Source organism: Lepidochelys kempii, chromosome 11 (assembly GCF_965140265.1).
Source record: "Lepidochelys kempii isolate rLepKem1 chromosome 11, rLepKem1.hap2, whole genome shotgun sequence".
Classification (NCBI taxonomy): Eukaryota; Metazoa; Chordata; order Testudines; family Cheloniidae; genus Lepidochelys; species Lepidochelys kempii.
The window spans coordinates 66,022,351-66,048,805 of NC_133266.1; the positions used below are offsets into that span (position 1 = coordinate 66,022,351).

General features: G+C 42.5%; 1 protein-coding gene across 5 annotated transcripts in view; it reads right to left on the reverse strand.

Moving 5' to 3' along the window:
* ERBB4 (erb-b2 receptor tyrosine kinase 4) overlaps nt 1–26,455 on the reverse strand; it is a 972,415-nt gene that overhangs the window by 426,935 nt on the left and 519,025 nt on the right. For all 5 annotated transcript variants that reach the window (XM_073306719.1, XM_073306718.1, XM_073306716.1 and 2 more), the window contains exon 3: nt 1,672–1,858. In XM_073306719.1, the coding sequence (XP_073162820.1) occupies nt 1,672–1,858 (187 nt within the window). The remainder of the gene's footprint in view (nt 1–1,671; nt 1,859–26,455) is intronic.

Below are 26,455 nucleotides of genomic sequence, written 5' to 3' on the forward strand. Positions count from 1 at the left end.
GGTAGTATCCACCCAAACACAGCAGTCCTGATCACTACTGGGGTAAACTGGTGCAGCTCTGTTGACTTCAGGGCAGCTATGCCAATTTACACTGGCTGAAAATCTGGCCCTGCTTTTTGAAGCCTGTTTCATATCTACATTTCCAGCCATTGAACCTTTCCTTCCAGGTTAATTCCTTCTAGCCAATACTATAATTTGGACCATTCCTTCTAGTCAGTGACATCCTTTGGACTGTGAAATCACAAGATATTGGATCAGAACCAAAAGAATCTCTATGCAAAAGAATAAATGGACACACATTTGACATCAGGAATTATAACATTCAAAAACCAGTAGGAGAACACTTCAATCTTCCTGGACACTCAATAACAGACTTAAAAGTGGCAATTCTTCAACAAAAAAACTTCAAAAATAGACTCCAAAGAAAAACTGCAGAACTGGAATTAATTTGCAAACTGGACACCCTCAAATTAGGCCTGAATAAAGACTGGGAGTGGATGGGTAACTACAAAAACTAATTTCCCCATGCAGATACTCACACCTTCTTGTCAGCTGTTCAAAAATGGGCCACTTTGTTTACATTGGCCTCATTAGCATCACAAAAGTGATTTCCACCCCTTTTTGTCAACTGATGAGAATAGCCTACTTCAACCTCAATTGAATTGGCTCGTTAGCACTGACCCCGCTACTTGGTAAGGCATCTCCCATCTTTTCATATGCTGTGTATTTATACCTCCCTACTGTATGTTCCACTCCATGCAGGGGTGAAAATAAGTCGAGTGACTTACCGCTAAACTGGGGCCTGCTCTGGAAGGGGCGGGGCCTAGGGCAGAAGGGGTGGGGCTGAGGGGGTCAGAGCCAGCCCCAGTGCACCCTGTAAGGTAAGTGACCCCCTCCTCCTCCCCCTCCCCCACCAGGGTAGCAGCAGCAGCCTGGGGCTCCAGGGGCTATTTAAAGGGCCCGAGGCTTCCCTGCTTGTACTGCTCCAGTCCTTTAATTAGCTGCCGGAGCCCTGGGGTAGCGGGGGCTCCAGGGGCTATTTAAAGGGCCTGCAGCTCCCCTGCTTCTAGCACTCCAGTCCTTTTAAATAGCCCCCGGAGCCCTGGAGTAGCAACGGCGGGGCTCCGGCAGCTATTTAAAGGGCTGGGGCAGTAGAAGCAGGGGAGCCCCGGGCCCTTTAAATAGCCGCCGGAGCCCCGCAGCTGCTACCCCAGGCCTCTAGCAGAGGGGGTCTGGAGGCAATTTAAAGGGCCTGGGGCTCCAGCCACCTGCTGGGAGCCCCAGGCCCTTTAAAATGCCCCCTGGGGAAGCCGGGCTACCCCAGTACGGTGCACTGGCTTCTTTCACCTCTGACTCCATGCATCTGATGAAGTGGGTTTTAGCCCACAAAAGCCTATGCCCAAATAAATTTGTTAGCCTCTAAGGTGCCACAAGAACTCCTCATTGTTTTTGCTGATACAGACTAAGATGGCTACCACTCTAGGCACCCAAAAGGGAACTAGATTAGACAAATCTATAAATCTTTTAACTACATAAAATTTTCAACATGCCTATCTTTCTAGGTACACATATGGCCCCTCTATAATGCTAGTATCCAAAGCATCTGTATAAATATTCAGCAAGCTCAGCTGCCACCATGACCAATCAGTTATTTATAGGTGTTTTCCTTACCAGTCAAGTTCTTCAGGCCAAGTTCCCTGAGTCCAAAATTACCATCCTTTCTGTAGTTAAGAAATATCTCCAAGGCATATCGGTCCTCGTAGAGTTTTGTCCCACGAATGATGCGTAGGTTCTCTAACGGGAGGTACTCAAACTGATTCAATGCTACCAGGACATATCCTGTGACTTCTCGGATAGACTGAAAGAGACAGAAGCAACATCCACGTTAGAAATATTTCCCTTTTAATTGATTAAATGTTTATGATTTCCACAGCGTTGGTCAACGCTACTACGCCACAACTGAGATTTCAGTTGCTCAGCTGAAAACAAATTATGTATAATAACTTGTAAAATAAATGTTTAAATATAGACACTGATGCTGGTTTGAACAGCAGAAATCAAGGGCCAGCACCTAATGTCAGTGACAAGGTGCTTTCTGAAACTTGCATTATTGTGTATGCGTTCAAGTTTGATATTTTAAGGGGTACTTTCTTGTTGAAATATGTGGTGGTACATTTCATATCTGAGATTAGAATCTGGTTCTGCAGCTGTGTCGTCCCATAAATCCAGGTAGCACTGTGTACGTACCAGAAATGAGAGAACACACACGTGTCAGCACAAATAGCTTTTTGTATAGGAAAAGAAGCTATTTCTGGGATTGGCAGGTTAATGGGAGTGAATTTTGGCAGAAGAGATGGTTGGGACATCTGTGCATAGGAGAGGGAAAGGGACAAGAGAATTGGTTTGGAGGAGTTAAACAAAACACCACAAGTTTGCACTTTTAACTAAGTGAGACCGATTTTTGAAATAAAATTAAACTTTTTTTTTCCTGTTTGAAGTGTTCGAAATGGACCCATTTTATCTGGCTCCACCCCCCAACTTTTTAATCAAAAACATTGTCAAAACTGTTATCAAAATGAGTTACCAAACATTTGGTTGACTGAAAACCTGGCTTGAATCAAATGAAAAATGTTAATGACCACTTTGATCACATTTGAGAACATTTTGGTTTAAAAAACATTTTTTAAAAAAGGCACAACTGCCCCAGCCCCCCCAAAGACAAAAAAAGGTAGACCAATTAAATAGGCCGTTTGACCAATAATCATCCCCAACCCTTTCTGTTCAAAACATTTCAACCAGTTCTAATTGGTCCCAGCTGGGCAAGCAGCTTTGAATGGGAGCATCTCTACACTTGCCCAGAGCTCTGCAGACTTCAGCAGGGCTTCAAGTGGCACAGGGGTTCATCTGCATGGAGTTACTTTCCGAATCCCCTACATGTTGTCTGTCAGTTACTGTTTAGCTATCGTGTCTATTTAGACTCCAATCATGCAAAGACTTCTGCATAAGCTTAACTTTAAGTGATTGAAATCAAGGGGCTACTTACATGCTTGACGCTATGTATGTGCACATTTCTTTGCAAGATCAGAGTCTTAAATTGCAAACAGTATTAGACAGTCCCTGCCTAAAACAATGCGCACACATACAATTCTGTTCAATGGGGCCAGTTCCTGAATAGAGCCTCCAGTCACTACCCTAATAAAAATGTGTGTTAATAATGATATGTATACAATCAAACATTTACCATTATAAAGAAAAGCAACATAGATTTGTGGGACTCGGACATTTTCAGTTCCCAATGTATCAAGAAGCAGTTGCCCTATTTTTATGCCCGATTGAGCACAAATGTTTTAATTAACTTTATAAAAATAATAAATATGTAATAGACAAGAGATGTAATGTTGGCTACCGGACTATCACATAAGGGTGGGTTATATGCTTTGCATATTCTGGCCTAATATTGTCTCATTAAAGTCAGATCCTTATATTGCAAGTGAAGTTATTAAAAAGGCTCTGGAGCAATTTCAAAATCTGTTCAGCATCCAAACAGATCACGGTGTCATCACAGGAATTTGATAACCCAATGAATTTCGCTATGTTGGGAGGTGTTTAAGCTTGGCAGAATTTTGATTTTTTTTTTAATTTCAATTGATATCATCAATGTTTATTTTTAAGCATTTTTCTGTTTTTACAGATTTCAATTTTCACAGCTGCATGACATTATGGGGAAGTCAATTATTTAATGACAGTAGACATTGAATTCAAAAAGTTAAAGCTTTATAAACCATTAAAACTGTCAACATCCCATGTCAAAATATACAGAGCAAAGATCCTTAAAGTGAGGAATTATTCCTGTTTATTGTTCATTCGCTAGTCCATTTGTAACAAGCCTAATTCAAAAGTCTAAATCCCTGGATTTTGACTCCAAGTTCAAAGGGAGCATTTTTCTTTACCTGCCTATGTGTAAATATTTTTGTCATCAGTTTGTGTTTGTATGGTTTGTATGGATGTTTGCCAACCTTCACCAATAGAGATCTAATCCTTCCAAGCCTATGTATAGTACAATAGCCCTATGCAGAGTTGTTTTATATCCTGGGACCCTAGCTTCATTATCATTAGAAGACTTTCAGGCATGAAAGGGGGGAGGGAGAGCTCAGTGGTCTGAGCATTAGCCTGCTAAATCTAGGGTTGTGAGTTCAATCGTTGAGGGGGCCATTTAGGGATCTGGGGCAAAAACTGGACCTGCTTTAAGCAGGGGGTTGGACTAGGTGACCTCCTGAGGTCCCTTCCAACTCTGATATTCTATGAATTTCAAGATACGTCTTGGTTTTCAATTCAATTAGGGTTTTCAATTTCAACAGGACAGTTCGGTTTACAAAATCTCAGAAGTTTATTTTGCTTCAAACAGAAATTTCCTGAAAAAACATGTCTCTCCCACCACTCATTTGCTTGCTTTTTTAAACTTAAAACAATACTAAAAATATACTTATGACTTCAGTTGCTCTGCTGATGCCCTAGGAATGTACTGAATGTTGAGATGCATTAGAGGGGCACTGTCAACTTGGAATCTAGTCAATTTAAAAAAAAAAGACAAATTAAAAGCAGTTTCAAAAAATGAAAAACTACACCTGCCAATTTTTGAAGTTTATAACCAAATTTTCCTATTTTTGAAATATGTCTTCCTTGTTGCCATGTGAAAAGCCCACACAAATAACAGATGTAAATTGACTGATGATCACTGTGATTCAGCAAGGCACTTAAGTTTTTCCAAATTTCAAAAAATTCAGAGGAGTTCCAAGGCTGGTGGAAAAATTGGGGAAGGGGAGTGCATTCACAATAACGCCTTCCTGCCCCCCCCCCATTTTTGGGCAAAATTCTCATGAACACTTTTGATGAAAAAAAATCACATCCAACATTCATAATGTTCACCAGCTCCATTAAAAATCATTTTTGCCCAGAAAACATTGCATCGTCTACATTTATTTTGGAGGTTCGAGGGATAGTTTCAAGCAGCTCCTTTTAGCTGGGGACTCAAGCGTGAGCAGGATCTGGTTCACAAACTGAATTGGGTTGGGAATGTATGGTGGGAGATGCCTTCCTCTCTAGTCCGACCAGTGAATACAAGATATGCCAGTAAGCTTCCTTCCCTCACTGCCAGAGGATAGGGCTGGCCCTTGAGCTATGCATTTGTGTAGGAACTCCAAGAAAACGCTAAACAAATCAGTTATGCTAAGAGTTTTCATCTCCACTGTGAATTTCCTGGTTGTTGGTTCAATATAGACATACATAATAAGATATTATGGCAAGTGTCAATAGATGGCATCGTTACACACTAGGAAACAATATGGACGATTGTGTGAACCAATATTCAGTCTTGGGAAGATGTGCAGCTGTTAGTTTTGTTATGCACAAGGCTGTGTAGCAGGTGCTATGCCACCTGCAGGAGAGTTCGCTCTCTGCCTTGGTCTGTAATTGGAGTCAGAGTGCCTCTGAAGCATGCTGAGATTCCTGAAAGAAGGGATTGTCTTGCATGCTGTTTGTAACTACCTCTGTTCCAGGACTGGTGTGTGTGTGACCAAAACAAATTTAACGTAGAACATACCTCCATCCCATTCATAATGTGTCCTTTTGGATGTCATTAGGGGAAACAGGTCACATTCAGTACCATTCCCACAGTCTGTAAGCACACAGGGTAGAGTCTACACTGCAGCAAAACACCCATGCCCTTGCAGGATCCCAGAGCCTGGGCTCAAGCCCAAGCCCGAACATCTACACTGCAATTCTGCAGCCCGAGCCCCACAAGGCTGAGTCAGCTGATACAGGCCTGCTGCAGGTGTTTTATTGCAATGTAGACATACCCACTGAGACCTGGTTACAGATCAGCTACAAGATAGCAGGGCTGAAATATCTATTTCTCAACCTTCTGCCTTTTGAGAGCATGTGAGTGCATAACTCACTTAATTGGGCTATACATTCTTTCCCAGGATTTGGCCCTTATCACACTATTTGCCTGGCCAAAAAAAAAAAAAAAAAAGAAAGAAAAAAAGCAATGTTAAAGTAATGCAATTTCCATTGTGCTTCATTTAGCATGGCTTTCATTTACTTCCTTGTTAAACTTAGCCTTGCATATGTGCAGATTTTTGCAATTCTGCTGATTCACTGATGCTAGCTCTTCACACCTGTACTTCTTGAGTGACGTTCAAAATGCACATTCAGACACCACCAGTTCAAAAGTCAATATGGACACTATGCTCCAAAGATAAACTGTTTAGAAGTTCTGCTTTGGTGTTCAGAGTAGGGTTGCCAACTTTCTACTCCCCCAAAACTGAACACCCTTCCCCACCCCCTGTCCTGCCCCTCCTCTGAGGCCCCACCCCTTCTCCAAGGCCCCGCCCTGGTCACTCCATACCCCCCCTCCCTCTGTCACTTGCTCTCCCCACCCTCAATCACTCGCTTATTTTCACCAGGCTGGCTCAGGGGTCTGGAGTGCGGGAGGGGTGACGGCTCCAGCTGAAGGTGCAGCCACAAATGAGGAGTTCAGGATGCGGGAGGGAGCTCCGGACTGAGGCAGTGGGTTGGCATGAGGGAAGGGGTGAGGGCTCTGGCTGGGGGTGAGGGATTTGGGGTGCAGGAGTGGGCTCCAGCCTGCAGGGTGGAGCCGAGGGGTTTGGACGGCATGGGGCTCTGGGCTGAGACAGGGGGTTGGGTGTGGGAATGGGCACGGCTCTGGAGCGGGGCCAGAAATGAGGAGTTCAGGGTGTGGGATGGGGCTCCAGGCTAGGAGCCGAGGGGTTTGAAGTATGGGAGGGGGCTCTGGGCTGAGGCAGGCAGTTGGGGTGTGGGAGGGGGGGTACGGCTCTGTGCTGGGGGTGAGGGTTCTGGGGTGGGGCCAGAAATGAGGGGTTCAGGGTGTGAGTGGGGGCTCCGGGCTGGGACAGGGGGAATGAGGATTCCAGCTGGGAGTGCGCGCTCTGGTGTGGGGCTGGGGCTGAGGGAGTTGGGGTGCAGGAGGGTGCTCTGGGCTGGAATCAAAGCATTTGGACGGCAGGAGGGGGATCAGGGCTGGGGCAGGGCAGGGAGTTGGAGTGCGGGGGTGTGTGAGGGCTCTGGCTGGGGGGTGTGGGCTTTGGGGAGAGGCTGGGGATGAGGGGTTTGGGGCAGGAGGGTGCTCCAGGCTGAGATCAAGGGGTTCAGAGGAAAGGGAGGGGATCAGGGCTGGGGCAGGGGGTTGGGGTGCAGGCGTGGGTCAGGGGTGCAAGCTCCAGGTGGCACTTACCTCCGGGGGCTCCCGGAAGCAGCAGCACGTCCCCTCTCCGGCTCCTACACAGAGGCGCAGCCAAGCGGCTCTGCGCACTGCCCTGTCCCCAGGCACTGCCCCCGCAGCTCCCATTAGCCAAGAACCACTGCCAATGGGAGCTACAGAGCTGGCGCTTGAGGTGGTGGCAGTCCGCAGAGCCCCCTTTTAGCAGTCATTGCACATGGTGCTCTTAACAGTGTGTGGGGGGGTTTTACAGTTTTAGGGAACACACAATGCTTCTGAAAGGAACCAGTTTTACAGTACTTGTTAGTGAATTCCTTTATTTACACACTCGGTGTGGTATTTTTGGGTCGCGGTTGTGCCATTTACCCCTTTTTGGCTCACCAGCGTTCTTCGGCAGTTCTGGAGAGATCACCTCTGGGTGCACCAGCAATCCTGGACCACGTCGGCTGACACCGCCAGCCAGGAGGCCAAGCGTTGCCAGTTTGGATGCAGTTCTCACCAGCCTGCTCAGAATCTGATCCAACTCTGACTGAAGTTGGTAGAAAGACTTCCATTGATTTCAGTGCAGATTCCTAGTTTTTAAGGTCAGAAGGGACCATGTCATATGAATTTTGTACCATTCAAACCAAGACTAGGCGGAGCTCGAACCTCTCACTGCTTGCACACAAAGCTGACACTTTCCATAACTCCACCACCCTGCTGCACAAAAATCTGGGCTAGTCCAGTATAAGGACATAAGAACTGGAGCTGAATTTTGCTGGGCTATCTCCTTACTGTTCAGCTCTCTGTGTGGTCCCCATAATATAGAAAAGGAATGACTGAAGGAATTAAGGAATGACCTGAAGCAGGTGGTCTTTCTACATTCACTGCTTTCTGTTCAACATCAATCTGGTTCTCCACAGCTGCACACTGCTTCACATCCCTGTTCTCCTTTATGGGTGGGCTCCCTGGCTGAAATACATCTCCGATGGTGCACTGTAGTCATGGGACTCCCATGAAGCACCATGCCAGTTCAACCTCAGGGGTAAGCCCACTGGGGTCAAAGGGAATATGAGACACCTTGGCTATAACTGCTATGAAGCATTGCAGTAGCTGAGGCAGACACAGGTTACTATCAAAGTGACCCCAAACTAATTATTTTCCTGATTCAAAAACCTTTCCCCCCTGAAAATTTGGATTTTGCAGAAACTGTTTCCCAGCCAAAAAATAATTTTGATGGAAAGTCCCTGGCTAGCTCTATTCATGGTTACTTCCCAACCATGAGGCATAATCTTCTTCATCAGTATCTGATGGGAGAGGAAACAGATTGATGTTACCCACAGTGGTGTTCATTCTGAAGTAAACACAACCTGGCAGCCCAATAACATGCATTCATGAGAAGTTGCCTCCCTATATCCGGGTGACTTTTTTTTTAAAGTATAGATTTTAATTAAAAGACCTGAAAACCCTCCTTCGTTGAGGGAGGAGGGATGATGTTCACACAACCATGACAACAGATGCTTGGGTGGTGAAAAGCAGATGGGAAGACTCTTCTGAGGAGACAAGAGTCAGAGGCGGCCGCTTCTCTGACTTGGCTTGTTAGGTTTTTGTTGTTTATTTTATTTATTTATTTTTAAAGGAGAAACAGTGCATGTTTCTAGGAGAAAAAAGCAGCAAACCTATTAGAACATGGAAAGTTTAACTCTTTACAAGCTAGCTTTAAATGTTTGTCAAGGCAAAGGATAGGAGTCGGATATATTAACAGGAGACAAATATTCATCCCCCATTAATATTCAGTCTGTGAGACTTCAGTGTTCTCTGAACCATGAGTCCCAAATGATTGGTGTTTTCCTTACACATACAAGCCAGCAGAAGGGAAAACTTATAGTGTATAATGCACATTTACTTGTCAAGGCAGCAGTGTGTAGAGGGCAAGGCACAGCAAATATATGTAGGTCAGATCAGCAGGGAAGAGAAAAAGCTTCCACCCCCCACCCCCATCTTCTATTATTCCCTGGAAGTGTTCAGGAAAAAAGTATATTCATTTTACTCTCGCTCAGTGGATTACACCTTATACGCTCCGATTCTGCAGGTAAAGCACCTTCCTCAGGGCTCATATCAGGTACATTAATCCACATACCAATTTCCCATTTTCCTCAATCTTCTCTCTGCACACAATCTTTTTAAAAATGTAATATCACAAGCGTGTTCCTCAATGGCAATAAATCAGATGTTGAGATTAAAAGGAAATGATAAACAGAAATGTCTTAAAATTAGATTTTGTAAAACCAATCTTTTGCCAAACTAATAGACATCTGATGTCCATGATTTGTGCTTTAAATCCCAATGACGACTGGTTTTAAAGCAGTAAACGCACTCTGCATTGCTAACCACCCAGGCACGGCAGCAACAAGCATGCAAAAGTGACACTGGCTATAAACAAAAGCAAAATGAACGTTATTGATTTTCATTGGCCAAGATGAGAAGAATGCACAAAGGAAACAAACAGGCTGAAGTAGTGAAAATAAGTGAATAATAATAGTGACAATAAAGATTTCTAACACACAGTTCACATAATCACACCAGAGAACAAAACCTGCCACCTCAGAGAATCCCAATCCACCCCTGCTCCTTCCTCTTGCCCTCTGAGAGGAATAAATTATTACTACCATTGTCATGATACAGCTTAGTCCCAGCTGTACTCCTGGCTAAGTAAGCTGGCCAGCCTACAAAGTACGTTGTTTTCTTTATTAAGCCATGGAGAGCTTGCATTTACCAGGTCAGTTAGTTTTATTTAAACATTACTTGACACAAGAGCAGCCAGAGCCTGCGGTTCACTGCAGCCCTGCCGTCCAGAGCCTCACATGCCAAAATGGAGGATGATCCCTTGCTACCACCCCCTCACCAATACAAAACAATCACCACTGCTCCGCTTGTTGAGTGTGCAAAGCCAGGATCTACCCACTTCCCACCTCTCTCTGTCTTATCTCTGGGCATTGGCTCTCCGCAGGGAGCATCAAGTTCCTATTTTTCCCAGGACTGTAGGGACTGAGCAGGTCAGTAAGAAGAACCTTACTGGTGACAATGTAAGCTCCTACCAGTGGGTATTCACCCTCAACACAGAGCCACCGGCTATGCTCACTTGCTCAATAAGCAGTAGGGTCTACCACAGGCAACCCTTACATCAGGTTGGAAAGCACTTGTATTGCTCACTAATGTTACAATGCTAAGGTAACGGGTACACAATCTAGCTGTCTCAAATAAATGCAAAAAGTCTGGCTCATGTTCCATGGATAAATAGATATTTCAAGGGCCAAACCACACGTCTGCTATTTATTTGGTCTGGGGCGATATCTTTTGAGGAAAAGATTTGGTTTTCTAGCCTTCGCTGCAGACAATCGGTAAACAAGCAAATGGAAGGATGAAACAAAAAAACACTCCAAAAATCTAATTATTGTAACTCTGGATCTTCTTCCTCTCTCTCTCTCTCTCTTTCCCTCCTCTCTTCCTCTTTATATTACATAAAAGTTAGTGGCTAGCAATCAACTTTTTGTTCTGTGTTTTCACAGCGCCTAATACTATGGAGTTCTGGTACATGACTAAGGCACTTAGGCACTACAGTAAGAAATATTAATAATAAACTGTCTCCTCAGCTGGCAAATATGGTGAATGGTAAGGCAGCACTGGAGGCTGAAAACATGCAAATCCAACAAATGAAAGGTAACCTCTACATTATTTCCATCCTGATCAATTATGATTAAAACCCCGATTCAGCTAGGCACTTCAAGCACGTAAATGCATCCCTATTCAGCAGGCATTTAAGCACTGCTGAACCTGCATGTTGCCAAATACCTATAAGGCCCCAATTAATCTTTCTTCTAATTGGCTAAATATTACTGATGTAGATGAAAAGCACAGAGCACGTTAAAAAAACCTAAGTGGCTACTTATAGGTGTTGCAGGGAACAAGATAAAGGAAGGTTTTTCACAAAGACTATTGAACAAAGCCAACTTGCAGCTATTATTGGCCTCAGCCAGATTCAGACCAGTGATCTAGAGGTGGAAAGCTCTGTATCATATTCTCAATCCCCTAAAACATCCTGTCACCAGACTATTTTGATTCCAGAAGAGAGAAAGTAGTATTAGAAGCAGAACTTTACTGTCTCTCTGCCACCCTTGTATTTTACTCCTTAGCTGTAATTAAGGTGTCAAGATTTCTGGGTTTATTTTCTCTGAAATTCATTTTTCATTTTATGTAGTTCTTCGAGGTGTGAATTTCATTTTTACCAGCTTATAAAAAAAAAACAATTCAAATTAATTTCCAAAGATCTTTAGTGCAAATTTACCTCCTCCCAGTGACAATTTTCAGTTTGGAAAATGCTCTCTGTTGTTTAACAGAGGAAAAACTATAAACTGCAACCTAGATTTTTCAGCACCTTCCATCTCTAGATCATCATCAAATAGATTTTATTGTGGAAGTGCTGAGAAATGCTTATCAGGATTGGGGTCATTTTGAATGACAACTGTGGGTGAAATCCTGGCCCTGTTGAATTCAGTAGTAGTTTTGCCTACCTAGATGTATTGTTTAACTTCTCAGCAACACACTCTAGGATGTAATCTGACAGACAAGCTGAACAACCTAAAGAAATGGAATTACTAAAATCAATTATTTTCAATGCTTATTTTCAAGATGCCACACTGTGAAAACAAATTCAGGGGAATTCTATCAGTTAAAATCTAAAACCAGAAACTCTAATTGTAATTAATGCTAGCTGAGCACAAGTAGTTTGGAAAAGGAAAGTCAAAGTAAATTCTGTCAATGAGAAACAAGAGAGGAGGTTGTTACTTCAGATCTTTAATTGTTCTTTTGTTCTGACACAAAGGAAACCTAGTGAAATGGAGTAAAATAAGAGAAATTTTTGTCTTTGATTCAGAACAACAGATCAACAAACAATTAGGACAACTGATGTTTCACAAACACTGTGGATTTTATTTTTTTAACGTTCATTGAAAAAAGACAGACTTGTCGTAAAGGCACTTAAGCAAATTGTGTTCTGTTCTTGGCTCTGTCACACAGACTCTGTTTGACCTGGGACAAGTTACTTAATTTCTGGCCCTGATTCAGGAAAGCATGTAGGCCCAGATTTTTTAAAAAGTATTTAGGTGCCTAATTCCCAGTGATTTTAATGAGAGTTCATCACCTAAATACCTTAAAAACTGGCCCGTAAGCCTTTGCTTAAAATTAAGCATGTGCTTTATTGAATTCAGGCATCTGTTCCCCATCTGTAAAACAGGGATAACAGCAACATTGTGTGAGGGTAAATAAATTGATGTTTGTGAGTTGCTGAGCTAGGATGATGATGTAGAAAACATTTTAGTGTAACAGACGTTTTGTACAAAATAAGCAAGCCCTGAAACTACTTTGATCTGCTGGAGGGAAAAAGACAGCCAGAAATACAAGGACAGGATTTGAAACAACATTCCAGGATAATTTTGCAATGAGACTTTTTTACTCTAATTCATAAACATAAAATATGTAAATAAATGGTATAATGGCTATAAGAACATAAGAACAGCCATATTGGGTCAGACCAATGGTCCATCTAGCCCAGCATCCTGTCTTCCAACAGTTGTCAATGCCAGGAGCTTCAGAGGAAATGAACAGAACAGGGCAGTTACGGAGTGATACATTTTCTGTTGTTTGCTCCCAGATTCTGGCAGGTAGAATCTTAGGACACCCAGAGCATGGAGTTTGTCCCTCACCATCTTTGCTAATAGCCATTGATGGACCTATTCTCCATGACTCGGTGTAGTCTCATGAGAAGGATCCCTGAAGAGGGACAGGGAAGGGGGGTGGGAGGGAGGGAGGGATGTAAAGTGGATAATGTAGCATAGTATTTTAATCTCCATGACCTACTTGTCTGTTGTAATCCACCACCAGGCCTGTTGGAAATGGGAAAGGCAGTCTTTAGAAGTGGGAAGGTAGGCAAAAGGTTGCAGCTTGCAAACTAGAGGTGAGAAGGAGTCGAGTCCTTGACCAACCTGTCAAAGTTGTTGTTTTGATGATGACTGGGTACTCACTGAAAGAGGGGGAGGAGCTCTCTTCCTCTGTAATTTTTGTCTCTTTCTAGTGGGTTCAGTGGCTCTGAAATCCAGAGAACTGCCAAATCTTCTACTGCTCATAGAAGCATATATACCCAGAGACCTCAATGTGGCCCTGGCATCCTTCAGCATATGCAGAGGCTCATCCATAGTTCCTAAGAAGTGCTTTTGACCATCAATTTGGAGGTCTTCAACAGTATTCTGAACCTCTCTCAGGACAGCTAGAGCCACGACATCCCACACATGACAACCACTGTGGTGGTGGATCTAGTGGCAGTATTTGCAGCATCGAAGGACTCTTGGAGACAGGTTCTGGCTAATAACTGACCCTGTTTAATGATGGCCTGGAAGTACTCTCTATGCTCCTGTGGAAGATGTTCAATAAAGGTTGCAAACTTGATGTAATTCCTGAAGTCATACTTGGCCACAAACACCTGATAGTTTGCAATCCAAAATGGAAGGTCTCATATGGATATGCCTTTCAGCCCAAAAGGTCTAACCTCTTCTGGTCCTTATCATAAGGGATAGACCTGGAGTAATGCTGTTTACCCCATCGTTTATGGCATCCAACCCCTCCTCCCCCCAGGAATTAGGTCGGGGTGAGAAAACAAACATTCTGAATCCTTGGGGAGAACATAATATTTCCTGTCTGCCCATTTACAAGTTGGCGGGATGGCAGCTGGAGTTTGCCACAAAGTCTTTGATGGATCCTGGGGCGCTTCATTAATGGGTAACACAACCCAGGTGGGTGTTGCCAATTGCAGGATGTCAACGAGCTTGTATTGTGAGTCTTTAATCTCCTCAAGAGGTATCAGCCACCCTCTTCACAAGGTCCTGGAATTGGCAAAAGTCATCAGCCATTGATGGTCATGGAGACATGATTGCATTGTCCAGAGACAAGAATAAAATGAATGTTTGTGGGGTGGCCTTTTTATCTGCCCTGGTCTCCTGTTCTTCAAGGGACTCCTTGTGCTGGGAGCTTGGTGGAGGAGACTGTGAAACCCTAATTTCCTGGTGCAAATTGCAGCCAATACACCATGCAAGGATCCCAGTTTTGCTGTTGTCGAGGGGCCCATATCAGAGAGGGGGTGGTTGCCACCATCCCTGCTGTGGACAAGGATCCTTGTCAAAGCATGGGTTCCTGGAATGATGCGGAGGGGAATCCCATACTGATAGGGAGGAGACTGATTTAATGTCTCTCCTTCATCCTCTCCTAAATGTCTTCCAGTGGACGGACCCCAGGAAAAAAGAGCAGAGAATCATGTGGTACTGGGAAGCAAGGATAATTGCTGGGGTGTCACTACTGAGAATCATTCGGTACTCATAAGCTGTGTGAACTCCAGCTTGTCTAACACTAACAAGTCCCTGGAGTAGCAGAATTCCTGCAGTACCAAGTAGGTCGATACTGATGCAGCGGTTGAGGTGAACAGTAGTGTTGATCTGGAGCACACAAAGGTGGTATCTGAGCAACCAGTTTCCAGTTTTTCTCTAAGTATAGAGGAAATTATGGTAGGTCAGACACAGTTGTGTAGTAACTGTTGGCAAATATATTTTTTAAAATGCTTTAGCTATTCCATACATTATATAACCTGTATGATAATTGATAAACAAACTCCGATTTTCAAAGAAGCTTAAGAGAGATTCAATGGTATTTGGGTACCTAATTCCCTTAAATGCCTTTGTCAATCCATCCATAATTATGAGAAATACATAACTAATGCTGACTTTGTTTGTGGGAGAAAAGACTCAATTTAGAGACAGTGTCTAAACACTGCCCCTCTCTCTCACACACATGAAATGTGTCTCAAAACAAATCCTATGTTGTCTTTTCCCAGGATGAATATTCTTCTTTTACTTCAACGTTGATGAAATTATGATCTTAAGCCCTTCTGAGCATCAGTGGTTTGGCAGATATACAGTACAAGTGTCAATGGAAACTCCCTCAAGTTTGAACACAGCGATGGATTTCAGGACACAGATCATGAAAAACAGTTTTTCTGTGGATGGATCCAGAAGCAAATGGTGCATCATCACAGGAGCTGCCTGTCAGTCATGGAAAACATAGTCCAACGTACTGAAGTTACAGCTTTAATTCAGATTTGTTAAGAAAAATGGCACCTTCGCTAGACTTCTAAAAAAACCCCAAAAACGAAACCAAAATAATTGCACTCAAGATAAATGAAGGGCTCAGCTATGATTTTGCCATCAGCTGTGTGTTAGACTGCTTCAGAAAGAACCTGAAAACCACATTATGACTTATGACATTCAATATAGCAGTTAGAAATTCTGAAGCAAACGGTTCCTTATACCCATATGATCTTTGTAAATTGAAATACAAAACACTAATAACTTCAGCAACAGACTGATTGGCTTGAATGTAATTATGAATTTTTTTGCTGGAATTTAAAGTAGCAGTTAATTAATCTATCATTTAGTAAAGTCCCAGGAGATTTATATGTATACATATATAAACATACATAGAACTGCATAGTTTATGGAATGTTTCTTTGGGGTTGCTGATCCATGATTTTGTATTTCATATGGTAGATTTGGACTTTCTGTTGACACTTCTGTATGTGGACTTTTTTGGTAAAGTCAGCAGATATAGGATAATTTTTTTGCCAACCAGAGAAATCATGATCTGTGCTCTTAAATAATAAATTAGGTTCTAAAGATCAATTCTCAGATTATATATTGGGGAGATTTAAACACTCAGGCAATTGCCAACATGGAATCCAAGATGTGGCAGAACAATGTCAAACTGGCAGGGGGCAGCACTATAAATGATGTTTTGAGTGGTGGTTGTGACGCTGGCAGACCGGGTGCCAACTCTGTAGGCATCACCTGAGCACTGACAGATTCATAGCTGGAAACCAGATCAGCTCATCTATATATTAGTATTGTTCAAGATAGGTGTTAGACTTGTAAAAATGTGTTTAGAGTCTATATAATGTTTGTAAGTTGCTGCATGCATTAATCTCACTTGTAATGTCTGTATCCCAGGCTATAAGGTAATAAGAAAGTTTTGCTTTATAATGGTAAAAATGTCTGCTCTGAACTTGTGAATGTAGGCAGGAAGAGTGGTTCCCCTGGCCAATAAGAAGGACTATCAAAATTAAATGGCCCATTGTAGGACAAAAAACTTTGTCGATTGCCCCATCCATCCAAGAAGTAGTAATGTGCAGGAACACTTGACCCATCGATTTGAACTCTGGGGAAAGGACATACAAAGATGCTCACAAGAAGAAATGGTTCTCTCTTTGCTGTTTGGCCCCTTACAAGGGCTGGAGCTAAAATATCCCCAGGGTTAACCTGGATTAGACCTAAAAGACATTCAGTGCTGCCAGATTATTACAACTCTGGCATCTTTTGGCAGACTCATTCAAGGGTGCTGGAACAGTTTTTTTAGTGGGGGGTGCAGAGAGCAATTGAATCAAACTGTAAACCCTGTATATGAGGGAAACCACTTCAAGCCAGAAGGTGTAGAAGCACTCCCCCGCATCCATAGTTCCAGCACCTAGGAACTCATTTGTGCTTATATGCTGCCTGCTAACCTGTAAATAATTCTCTCATTTCTTTTTCCAATTAATAAATCGTTAGTTTACTATAGGATTGGCTAGGAGTGCAAGCGCAAGGTATAAATTGATCTGGGGTAAATGACTGGGCTCTTGGGATGGGGAGCAACCTGAATATTTTGTGAGTGTGTGTGCGTACATGTGACCATTTCTCACTAAGTCTAGCTTGCCTGGGTTCTGTTACCGTGATCCAGAAATTTACATTTGTTAACAGGTTGGTGAAATCTAATTATAGAACACACCACTAGTTTGGGGTGTCTGCCCAGCTTTTTGACAGTCTGCCCTGAGGCTGGCACTCACGGTCGTGAACCACACCAGACAGCGTGACAATGGTGACTGAAAATCCTATTTGGAAATATCTGAATTGATTTGTTCAAAATTGATGGAAAATAGCAATGTCTATGGAGGTCAAAGTATAGCATTTGCTACAAGTCTTGCAAATAGATTTTTAAAGAAGAATTCAAGTGTTTTTTGCCATTTATTAACTCTGGATTTGAGATCTTACATTTTTCTTAGGGTCTTGAGGTTAATGAGTAGAGAAACACCAACTTAAGCAATACATTTGTGATTGTTTTACAAAAAGAGAAATTATACTCTAGCGCTAGGAGCTGAGTTGGGTTAGACTGACATCCGAGAGTCTCTTCCAAATAATTCTTCCCCATTGCAATATCATGCAGCCACCACCTAAGCATCCCCTCATGGCCAGAAGCTGCTTTATAGCCCCCTGCCTCAGTTTCCCCCACTCCTTCAGGGCACTCTAAGAACTCATAGTTCAACCAACCTCCACAAGGGATATTATTGATGTAGTCACCGGATACAGCTGGCCCTACAGGCCCCAGTTTTAGGTTAGTCTCTCGCTCTACCAGTAGTCCAAAATAAAAGAAACTCTTTAAAAATAGAACACAAACTTACATCATATTCACCCCAGTTTCAGCTGGATGCACCTCTCTCCTCTCTGAGGATCTGTCTGTTTTCCAGTACCCCTTGTCTGAAGTTTGTCCCTTCTCACAGGCCTTTCCAGTCTCTCTCCTGCTTCTTGAACAGGGTCTCTCCCACCCCAGGCCTCTCTGCCTGGAGAGTTTTCCTCACTCTCTCCTGCTTCTTGCACTTTCCCCCTGCTGACACAGAGTCCTGCAGGAGACTACTTGCTCCCTGCAGTGCATCTGCAGACCTAGCTGCAGTTTTTGGGCTTCCCCCTCTTCGCTGCAACTTCCTGCAATTTTTATCCTGGGACCACAAGATTCAACCTAGATGTGGCCCATCAGGTCTGGCTTAGTCCCAAGCTCCCCAGCCCACGGAGCAAGCCACTCTGTTACACCCAATTATACCGTTTCTCCCTTAGTATCCATGCCTAGGAAATATCTAACTTGTGGGCACATATAGAAATCCCATGAAGACCTATTAAATTTAATTCTGAGCTCTTCAAATTCAGTAGTGTCATGGCCTGCATAAACTCTCCAGGGTGTATCAGCTCCATCTTTAAAGCTAGCATCTTCCTGTCTTGGAAGAAACCTGTAGCACTTATATCTAGAAAGCCAGCGAGTATTTTGACATTATACCTCGATATCTGATTGCCCTTTAATGTATTTTCAGAGTGATTCCCCATGAGAGTTCGTTGTATGATCTCCTGAGGGAGCAAAGTGTCTTAGCCATACATCATGTTGGAAAGAATAAAATGAGAGCAATAGATTGCTTCAGTGCTTTGCCGTGTAGTGCTGCTGGTCTGAGTTTCTGCAAAATATGACTACCGCTAGACACATCCCATTACAGCTGCCCCGTTACTGAATTTCCAGTTGGTGAGGTTAAAACCTCCTTTTTTTCTTACTGTCTTTGGGAATCTCAAAACGTTTCTTGATCTCAGTCCATACCAAAAAGGGCTGTATATTCCACTTCATACTTTTTTTACACCAAGTATGTAGAAATACTGGATCACGGACCTTAATATCAATGTATTCCATGTACAGATTTTTAAAGTGTGAAAAACAGATAAGACGGGAGGCTGCGTTTTGCTTAATGTCTGCGTCCAAGGCATGCATGCCTAACTTAGAGGCAGCACAGGTAGCAATGGCCTCGATTTTTTTTAAAAAATAGCATCTCGGCAACAATGGTTCAGTTGTTTCCAAGAACGAGGTTAGGGGAAAATACGTTTTGCCAACAATAAAACGACGGTTTTACAATTGTCTCATTTTGAAAGGCTGGTTCCTCCGTACTGTGGAGTAAGAACTTGAAATTTGGCAGGAGGGTTGTCCTAGCCTCAGGGATGTGCCTTTTGTCATCCCTGTGCAAAGCTGGCCAAGTTATAAGCCTCTGACAACACTCAACACACGGTTAGTAGAGACTTAGAATCTTGCAACAAAATTCTCAGAAGATTCTACCCACACTGTACATGCTCCAACCCTTCCTATAGGCCAGTGAGACGGTGCGTGTGCCATTCCAACAGAGTGACTGAGCATGCTCCAGCCGAAAGCCACAGGGCCTGAGCAGGACTTTCCCTGCAACTGCTCCTCCTGGCAGCTAATATCCACTGTGGTACCAGGCATAGGAAACCAGAGCAGGTAGACTGTCTCTGCTGTGTTCTCAGTGCCCCCTCTACCAGCAGCCAGACAGCAAAGAGAAAGTGGCGTAAGCAGGGTCACTGAAATGCAGAGAGATGAGGAATGGGGCAGGGAGGGTTGCCATCCATCCAGGTTTTACCCGGGCAGACCGGGTTTTTCGCTTCTATGTCTAGGTGCCACTTAGGGTTGCCAGATGTCCGGTTTTTGACTGGAAAGTCAAAAGAGGTGGAGAAGGGGGCGTGTCCTTGGGGGAAGAGGTGGAGAAAGGGGTGGGGCTTTGAGGAAGGGGCGGAGCAGAGTTGGGGCCTCAGGGGTCTGGTTACCAGCAATTAGAAAAGTGGCAACCCTAAAGGGGAGAGATAGGGAAAAGAAACCTGAGGGGAAGGGATTAGGAACAGGAGTTTGGGGACGTGCAGACCGGGATAGGAGCAAAGGCGTGCAGAAGATTATCATAATGCATACAGAAATGGGGAAAGGGGGGGACAAATCAGTCTGCACAAGAAGCTTAATTCTTGCATTTCTTAATTTTTGAATGTTTTGTTTTACAACCTTTACGTTCTTTCACTGCCTTTTCTGGATATAATATGCTCTATATAATATTGCTTACTTAGGTACCTTACACAGGTAAAGTATTGGGAAAGCAATCTGTTGCCAAATGCGTAATTAGAGGAAATCTCCATATTTAATATTGTTCCTTAACACACTGAACTATGTCCAATACCCTGCTGAAGGCAGAGTGACTAGATTGGTGATTGTCATAGTTAAAAATGGAACAAAGGTCCAATCATAAAACTTATCACAGAAATAATAGTAACTATACAGGAATAATCTGAGTGGTTCCCAGCTGAATGACAGTGGTAAAATAATATATCAAGCTAACAGATAGCCTCCCTTTTTAAAATGCCCCCGTTTTCTTTCTAGGAAAGAATTTTTCAAGTGCTCTAAAATTTTCTTATTGTATTTAATATTAAATAAAATTAACTATGGCCAGGTCCCATCTTGCACCAAAGCGCCTCAGATTCTGAGAAGAGCTCCTCTGAGAGCCACTGGCATAGAATCACCAGTGGCCCCTACGGCAGTGAAGGACAGGCATAAACGATTGACACACCTCCTTCCTATCCCACATGTGCACAGTTCCATCCCAGACTCATCTCATCCACTGCGAGTGTGGGGACAGAGGGCAAAGACAAAGGGCCTCCACTGCGTATACTTTCATACAGCACAGAGTTCCCCTCCAGCAAGGAAAGTTTCTGTTCATACTCTGCAGCCAAGTTGTGATCTTTTTGTGCCACCATGACTGGCCTTGACAATCTGGCTTGTAGTCAGGAGGACTATTTAGGATCATAAGAGGAGAAAAGGAGACTGAACGCGCAAGAGTCCATCTACATGAAAAGGTTATAAATGGCATTTCACAGAGCTTCCCCTTCCCCCTTTAATTAGTTCATACTCCAGACAATAGAGAACCGACCTAAATCAGGATCATCAAAGGTTAGATTGTCATGAAATTATTACAGGAGATGCTCCCCATTAATTAACATATACTCACTGAAGCTAAGCACACACTACATAACTAACAAGAAAATTAATTATTTAAATACCGTTCATTTAACAAATAGTATTGCCATTTTAATTACACACCGGCTTAATTTAACATTAAAAATGCCTTAAGACTTTCGCAGAGCTAAGTTTTTCTGCTGAAGTCTTATGAGTTTCAGAGCTGCTTCAGTTTTTTTTTTTTAGGTATATAAAGGTTTGCATTCCTTCAGGGTTGCTGGGTATAACAATCTTCAGGGACACTGGATATCTAAAACCCTGATCTTTCAGTAGCATCCTCGTTGGCTTACACGTGGCACTCTACTGCTGTGAGAGGGAAGAAAAATCCTGGATAAAATAGCAGCTTTTTCCTAGTTGAGCAAAAGACCTCTCATTCTCATAGCAGCCTGTCCTTAAAGTTACGTAAGCAGATAATTTCAGGATAAGGGTGAGAGCCATCTCTTGCAGTCATTCTTGGCTCCGAAGGGCTTTATCTTGAACTTCTCTCCTTTACCTGTAGGATCCAGTCATCTTGGGATCGATTCAGAAAACAAACAAAAGAAATTAGGTCAGGGTTTTCTATTCCTACAAAAAGACCTAGAAAATTAACTTTAGATGACCAGCTTCTATATCAATATCTTTAGTTTGTCTTCTACAATAGGTGACTGTTTTCCAGATGCGGCAGATAGGTGTGTCCATTCATATACAAGCTGTTCCAGATACTTGGTTCAATTATTTTAATTTTGAAGTCCATCTAGTCTTAGCTGACCTAGGACACAGTGTAAGCTCTACAGGGTAGGGGCCCTTATTTTTATGCTGCGTCTGTACAGCACCTAGCATAATATAGATTCCTGGTTCATGAATGGGGCTACTAGGCACTACCACAATACAAATAATAGTAACAACAACAATACATCCTGCAGGCTTAGGAAAACACTATGTTAATGTAGATTAGTATATGTTGGTTGGTCTGGATTGCTAAGGACACAAAAGGAACCTTGAGTAGGTATAGGGATTATCTGGTGCCCACAATACTAGAAAGATGTTGATAAATTGGACAGGGTTTAAAGAAGAACCACGAGAATGAAGAAAGGATTAGAAAACATGCCTTGTAATGCTCGACTCAAGGATCTCAGTCTATTTAGCTTAACAAAGAGAAGGTTAAGAGGTGACTTGATTCCAGTCTATAGTTGGGGAAAAATATTTAATAATGGGCTCTTCAGTTTAGCAGAATAAGATACAACATGACACAATGGCTGAAAGTTGAAGCTAGACAAATTCAGACTGGAAATAAGGTGTAAATTTTTAATGGTGAGAGTAATTAACCAATGGAACAATCTACCAAGGGCCTCGATGGATTCTCCCTCACTGACAATTTCTACATCAAGATTGGATGTTTCTTCTAAAAGTTATGGTCTAGGGATTGTTTTGGGGAAATTCTATGGCTTTTATTATACAGGAGGTCAGACTAGATGATCAAAATGGTCCCTTCTGACCTTGGGAATCTATGAAGGCTAATGTACTGTCTGATGCTGTGCATGCTCTGGTCCCATCTGTCAGAAGAGGCATTCTGCTGCACACTGACAGCAACACAATAGCCACAGTGAATGTCTCAGACCAAAGGATTTTGTGGCCAATCTGTGTTGCATGCAACAGTTGTATGTCCACCAAAGGGAAGACAGCAGGTTTAAAACAAACAAAAGGAAGTACTACTTCACACAATGCACAGTCAACCTGTGGAACTCATCACGAGAGGATGCTGTGAAGGTTAAAAGTATAGCTGGGTGCAAAAAAATAATTAGATAAGTTCACGGAGGATAGGTCATGACTATATTAGCCAAGATAGTCAAGGACACAACCCCACAGCCTGGGTGTCCTTAAACCTCTGACTGCCAGAAGCTGGGACGGGATGACAGGAGAGGGACTACTTGATATTGCCATTTTCTGTCCATTCCCTCTGAAGCGTCTGACACTGTCTACTGTCAGAAGACAGGATTCTGGGTTGATGGACCATTGGTCTGCCCCAGTGTGGCCATTTTTATGTTGAAGACACACTTTGGGTCATTGCTTTCCTCTATACATTATTGCGGATTTCACCCACTACTTATTATGGCTGTTAATAAGAAAACTTTCAAAATCAGAACTGGGGATGCATTCAATAAGGACAGTTTTGGGGGACGTGGAAGATAGAAAGGGATTTACTGACAACGAGGAGTCCTATTCTAATTACCAAAGCTTAGTATGAATCTGATGAACAAATTCATTCAGCTAAAAAGTCAGCCTCTACCTTCCTTTACAACAGTAATTATTAGGAAGACTAGCTAGGTTTAGGCTGTGGAATGCCCCTTGCGTGGTTTGGCATCTGAAAAATTTACAATCCTAAAGTACGTACTAAAAGCCCAGTGATTCCCCCACCTACTAGTCTCCCCATCTGAAGTTGGGTCTCTGGGAGTATGCGGTACTAAAATGCTTTGGAACCCCTTTAAATTGTAGGGTGCAGGCTGCAGGAGACCTTTCAGCTTTTACTGTTAGGTGCAACAGTATACTTACAGTAATTTTCCTAATTGGCTTTCCTGGTTGGTTGACCTTTCTGCTGAATAGTTTTGCTTCCCACATTGCCAGTGTCCGTTATGGTAATTTCTTATCCTCGTTTAACCCTGAGGTGCATGAATATTTGATTCTGAATTAAAGCATCACAAACCAGGAGATGAATTCCATCCTGGATGCACAGTCACAACTCACATGAAATTTTATTAGAATTGCATGTGTGCAATTAAGGTGCCTGGCATCACAAGAAGCTTGGGCGGTCAGATTTTCACTGGCCCTGTAAAGCTGCACAAAAAAGAAGTAAGCTGTCCTTCACCTGAACTGGGGTAATCAAAATCTCCATGCTTGTGCACTTTGAGTCAATGGGAGCAATAGGCCAGCAAGAAAGACCTCAAAGGAGTCACGGCATGGCAACATGCCCTACCCATTCCCTTTAAGACACCAACTAATGGAAATAGGCTGCGAGTAGTGAGAGTACCTTCTAAGAGATGGTGTAATACTGCTTCAGAGCATATTCTTGGAAGCCTTCTGTTTCAGCATTCTGGTCCCCTGTTCCTCCCCTTCACCCCCAATATTAATGCAGCTCTGGCTTTAAAGATCCTTATCTAGCCCTACAAATCATGACGTGAAGCCCACTGAAATCAATGAGTCTTTACGTTGACATCAGTAGGCATTGGATCAAGACCATATAACAACTTTGGTTTGACATTGCAAAGCTCTTACGTTGTGCTACACAAAATGAGGTCTTCTGGAAAGCTTGCAATTTGTCATATTGACCACCTTTCTCAATTTTAAAAGCATATATCACTGCCTTAACAAAATCAGGATAGATGATTTACTGAAAAAATTCTAGGTGTGGACTTTCTATTTTCAAATTAATCATACTTTTTAAATGGACAACATAGTTATAGGGTCTTTTGCTTTCATACAATACCGTTATGAAAAAAGCTCCCCATTAAGTTGGAATTATTTTGTTTGGGCCAGCACAGTCCTACAAGAAAAGTTTGCCTTCCAATATTTCCAGCCCAAGTTGAAACAGATAGTACTGGTAACCTCTACTGAAACTACAGGTTTTCAAACTCAAATAGTTTCAAGCAGTCATCCAAACTTGTGTGTGTTTACCAGACCAAATCCAACCTTCTGTGGTTATCCCTTTGCTAGTTCAATATTGTCACATTGTGACCTCAACTCAAAGAACCTCTTTTTGGAGAGCTCATCCCAGAGCCTAGGTTCCAGCGGAGGGCTGGAAAGACGGTTTGCACTTAAGGCACTAGCCTGGACTCAGGAGAGGTGTGTCAAGTTATCAGCTCTGCCAAACTCCCCATGCGACCTCGCGCAGGTTACAATCGTTCTTTGTCTCAGTTCCCCATCTGTCAAATGGGGATTGAAATATTTCCTTTCTCCCATGCTTTCTCTGTCTTATAAGCTGTTCAGGGCAGAGACTGGGCTGTCTCATACCATGGGGCCGCATGGTTCCTGGAATAATGGAGCTTCAAAGATGCTACAGAAATACAAATAATAAATGATAATAAAGGCTACCCACATGAGGATGGGTCCATCCAAGATGAGCCTGCACTTTGGAAGTCAATCCTCAGAGTAAAGAGAGAAGAAGGTAGGTGCTTCATTGACAACTTATCCATTGTAAGAGGAGCTACCATGATATCTATACAAATGGAAGACGGGTCCCTCAATTTTCCAGTACAGAGAAATGCAAAAAACTTACAATTTTCACCAACATTTCCCATGATTTTCCCACTTTATTTTTCCAACAATTTATTTTGGAATCTTTTTCAGGAGGAAAATTAACCTTTCTTATATGCACCTGACAACTATCAGCAGGTATTCCCTATTTAAAAAGTATAATTACAGCCTTTGCTCTCCCGTGACGTCACCTTTTCAAAATAATATAAAAGCCGATTAAAGCAGTTATTGCAGTTATATAACCCAGATGACTAGTTTCTCAGCAATCATGTAGGTAACAATGAACAAAAGGCAAAGAAAGCTTTCTGTCTCCATACCAGTCAGGCATTCTCTACAGATATCAGTCTAAACAATGAAATCAGCTGTACAGATTTTACTCTGGCAATCTTTACAATTTTGCCCTTCAGTTTAAGAATATTTTATTTAAGATTCAAGTGAGATATGAAGCTCCGATAGATAATGAAGACTATTACAGTTCATCTCCGTTATCCCATTTCACGGTCACTTGTGTCAAACATTCAGGCAAACTATGTTTTCCTTTTCAGTTGAAGTGAAAGTTAACTCCTGGGAAGGCTACAAATTAACATAATATGTCCTTTGCAGTGGCTGTTCTGGAGGAGATTTATAAGTAAAGCTGAATCAATTAAAATAGATAAAATCTCTAATAAAGTATAACTCTAAACCAGAATTTCATCATTCATTTCCCTGGGGAATTTGGGGAAAGATACCTGAGGCCAAATTTACCTAATTGTTCCACAATAAATCCTTGTGTTTAAATCACAGACTGCTTCAAAGGAACTCCCGATAGTTTTAATTAATTAGCTTCATGCAAAGTTCTTTCATGAAACTGAAAATATTTCACATCTCTTATCTTCGTTGGCAAGCCATCAGTTTTTACACTGCAGGATATCTTGAAACAGAACCTAGTCAGCATAAATGGGTGTGGGGGGGGAAGGGTTGGGACAGAGAAATTTGCCTGCCTTTCTTATTTTTCACTGCAGGTACTTCCTTTCTAGGAATATTAATCTAGAATTATTTATATCTATACTGACAACATATAAAAGGTATGTTTTGACGTTAGCGATTATGTGATACTTCTTGTAGAAATGAAGCATTTAAGCATTTATTTTACTTTAATGGAAATAAACAGGCTTAGCTCTCACTATGGTGATATTGCTGAACTGCAATTTAAGTTCAATTTAAGTC